Source organism: Arctopsyche grandis, chromosome 13, assembly GCF_051622035.1.
Source record: "Arctopsyche grandis isolate Sample6627 chromosome 13, ASM5162203v2, whole genome shotgun sequence".
NCBI classification, from domain to species: Eukaryota; Metazoa; Arthropoda; class Insecta; order Trichoptera; family Hydropsychidae; genus Arctopsyche; species Arctopsyche grandis.
The window spans coordinates 6,739,903-6,743,837 of record NC_135367.1 but is presented as its reverse complement, the minus strand read 5'-3'; the positions used below and the strand labels follow the sequence as shown (position 1 = coordinate 6,743,837).

Here is a 3,935-nt window from a genome sequence, read left to right as displayed (position 1 = left end):
TTATACATACATATATGTATAATGAGTATATTATTGAACTTTATTTTTAATAGTATTCACTAAATGCACGGAACTTTATTTCGAATACTTGCTATTCACTTGGTACACCTTAACTTTGTATCGAATAATTTTAACTTTATTTCGAATACTTTTAACTTGGTATATCTTAACTTTTTTTAAATACTGATACGTCAAATATCATACACTTGTACGTTTGATTAAAGTTAAATAATTTGATATATTAGTTATGGATGTGAATTATTATTATGAAAATGAAAATGGTCAAAATTAAATTTTAATTAATTAGCACCCTTTCGCTATTAAATTAAAAAATATATTAGATATGTGGCTCTTACGGCATAAACTCTGAGTTGACGAAGACTCGAAAAATGAACTCGTACCAAAGCATTGGTATGCTTTGGTACGAGTTCATTTTTCGAGTATTCATCAAGAGTTTGTGCCGTAAAGTGGACCTTGATATTAGCTACGTGTATTATATTATTAAAATGTATTTGCAGAAGAAGAAATAATGTTGCTGTCTAGAGTTGGATTTCCTAAAGCACATTCTTGTGTCAATTATTTAGCTGGAGGTACCGAAGCAGCACGCGGTGATGAACCAAGAGCTGATTGGCAACACAGTGAGAATTAATTTACTGACACTTTCACTAAATTCAGTTCATTATGCATTTAATCTATATACTTCGTATTACTATTCTATAACAGGAATGCAAAATCTCTCCATTTCTTGCGCTCTGGTGTGTTTAATTGTACTGGGCAGTGCAGCACTAGTTGGAGCTTTCGGAGTGTGTAAACATCAAATCAGTGCTGTGCTTGTGACTGGTGTAATGTATTTATTAGCAGGTATTTCAGTTGCTATTTTTTAATATCATACTTCATGCATCATGTTTTATTAATTTCGAATTTTTTTTTAGCCCTGTTCGCTCTTTTTACCCTGATGATTATTCATTTTAAACGACAACAGGGTAAGCCGCATGTGGAAAGTGATGGAGATGGTACTATTGATGGGGTTATAGGTGGTCAGCAAGGTATGATGATCACTGAGAGTCTCTTAAGTGCCAGAATATTTTCCACATCTTGGTCGCTGGACCTTGGTTGGGGTGGTGTGGCTTTGTGTACCGTTACAAGTTTCTTCTGGATCTTACTCTCTAAAATCATGAGATTTAATCCAATATCTGCCATGCTTGTATAAACCCCTTTGAAAGACTTCAAGATTTACAGATATGTTTACCTACTAATAATTATGAAATGCGCTGCTAAGTTTATATAAAGTTTATAGATTAAGCTTGGATGCTCAATTAAGCTACCATAGTGATGTTGTTTCATAGTTGGTTTTTTTTTTTTTTTTTTATTGCTTGTTGGACAATAATCACGAATTTAACGCCATTTTGTCAGTAATTATCAATGTTAGACAAAATTTTTGACATCTATACTTCAAAATATAAACTTATTATAGTTATAAAATTTTAGTGTAAAAAATAATTAGATTTCTATTTAAATTCAATTATTATTATTGGTGGCACGACAAATCAGCGCAAACCAACTTAGCGCCGAGCTTTCGGCGCAGAAAACTCAGCGCAACGACAATTCAGCGCATGGACTATTCAGCGCAACGACAATCCAGCGCAAAATCAATTTTTTCAATAAGTTTTAAATGCGTTTTCGAAAATAATTACTGTATTGACATTGTCGGCCATATCTACATAATAATTTCATAAATGCGAAAAAAATTATTTGATACTCTTTGTGCCAAGAAATATTACGCAAGCAGGGTTTCTCAACTAAGGCCGGACAGCAATTTTTTTTTCAAATAGTTTTTTAGCTATCCAAACTTTTGCGTATGCAGGGTCTCTAAACTAAGGTTCGCAAATCGTAATTATGAACTTTGCTTTTGATAAAAAAAATAGGAGAATCTTTGGTTTTTGATTTTTTCCCCAAAAATTATGTTTTAAAATTCTACGTATTCAGGGTTTCTCAACTGAGTTCCGCAAAAAATATTTCTTAAAAAGAGTTTCCACACCAGGATACACAGAAAAAAATCTTACGTATGTATGAGCATATTCTAGACCAAGGTTTCGCAAGCCCGTCTTGCGTTCTGGGTTCTGCTATTCATATCTAAAATGTACACAAATGCGTATGTTTGTATTGACGTATTTATCGACCATTGATTTAAATTATCGTGCATTTCAATGGGTGACCATATCGTGCATTTCAAGCAATTTAAAACTTATTGAAAAAATTGATTTTGCGCTGAATTGTCGTTGCGCTGAATAGTCCATGCGCTGAATTGTCGTTGCGCTGAGTTTTCTGCGCCAAAAGGTCGGTGCTAAGTTGGTTTGCGCTGAGATGTCGGTGCGCCATTATTATTTTATTATTTAATCTACAATAATTTGAGCTATATATTGTATTTAGAGATTAGATTTTTTTATTATTATTACCTAGAAATAAAACAAACATTATTAGATAAATATATTCATATACGTACATAAAATTTTCCTAGTCTTTATAAATATCATTATCGTGGCTTAATAATTATGTTATACATTTATACGTAAATTATTTTTTAATTTTATTCAAAATGAAATATTATATGTATGTATCAATGTAGGATTAATATATTTTGTTAAGATGTAAAATAAATTTATAGTAAAGTTTGTCATCTTCAATATCTATGACAGTAAAATGTTTGTTGAGTATGGAGATATAATGCTTAAAATCATTAACTTACAATATAAAATGGTTTGCATTTTTTTTTATAAATGTATCAACTTTGCATTTTTAGGTTGGTACCTAAATTAATTTTATACAAAAAAAGGCACGAATCAACACAAATGAGTTTTTAGCTTAAGTATATTTTTTATGCAACATTTATTCTATCTTTAGACAAACAAATTTGAATGTAAATAAATAAATACATATTTTTTATTCTGATTTTACACTTTGATATGTTTGCGAAAGTGCTATGCATATTCAAATAATAATGATAACGTAAAATTTATGCAAAATTGTGCACAATGATAAAAATTGTTATTTCTATTTGTAAGCTGACTTTTGACACTCAAATAATTTTAAAATAAAATATAATAAAACAAACTGCCTTTTTCCGATTACCTTTACAGTATTTAAAACGATATGTACAAATTATTGGTTTATCTATATACCTACATATGTACATATATGTATATTAATCAATGTTTGTCTGTCTGTCTGTCTGTCACGTATGCGTTCCTGTACCATTCAGCCGATTGCAACGAAACTTATACGAGTTATTGTGTCCATTCCCGCGATGGTTTCCCAAATACGGGAACGGGAAAAAAGGAATGAGTGGCATTGCAATGCAATAATTTCAAATGTATTCGCGTCACCACCTGCGTTGTTAGGGTAAAATAAAAAAAAACAATTGAATAATTTCAAATGTGTTCATCGCCTGTGTTTTTTCCGACAAATTATCATTACTTTAGTTCAATTTGATTATTAAGTATTAATTTGAAACTGAAACATTCACTTATCGAAACACATCGAGAAACGGAAACGAGAAAAGGAACGGGAACGGGAACGGGAACAGGAATGGGAACGGGAACAGGAATAGCATGCGTTATTGTGGCATTGCAACGCATGCCGCGTTCAGCTAAACAACATATAAAAATAAAAACAGCACTGTCCATTTTTTTTTTTATAAAATTATTTTATTTATCATTCATTGGAATTTCTTTTGAGATTGAAAAATTCCACTCAATATAAATATTTAATTTCAATACATATTTGAATATCATTAAAATCAAGTATGGGAGTTACTAAAATCTTAAAACTTAAAGAATGATTCGAGAAAATTATTATTCACGGGCAGCATTCAGAATAATAAAAATAAATCATAATAATAAGTCATAAGTATATAAAAACGGATGCAATGTATGTAT

General features: G+C 30.5%; 1 protein-coding gene across 1 annotated transcript; it reads left to right on the top strand.

Moving 5' to 3' along the window:
- Window positions 1-543: 543 nt before the first annotated feature.
- On the top strand, window positions 544-1,210 carry LOC143921274 (uncharacterized). The gene is made up of 3 exons (XM_077444504.1): window positions 544-638; window positions 724-861; window positions 933-1,210. The coding sequence occupies exons 2-3, from the start codon at window positions 726-728 to the stop codon at window positions 1,208-1,210; spliced, it is 414 nt and encodes a 137-aa protein (XP_077300630.1). The 5' UTR covers window positions 544-638; window positions 724-725.
- The last annotated feature ends 2,725 nt before the right edge of the window (window positions 1,211-3,935 follow it).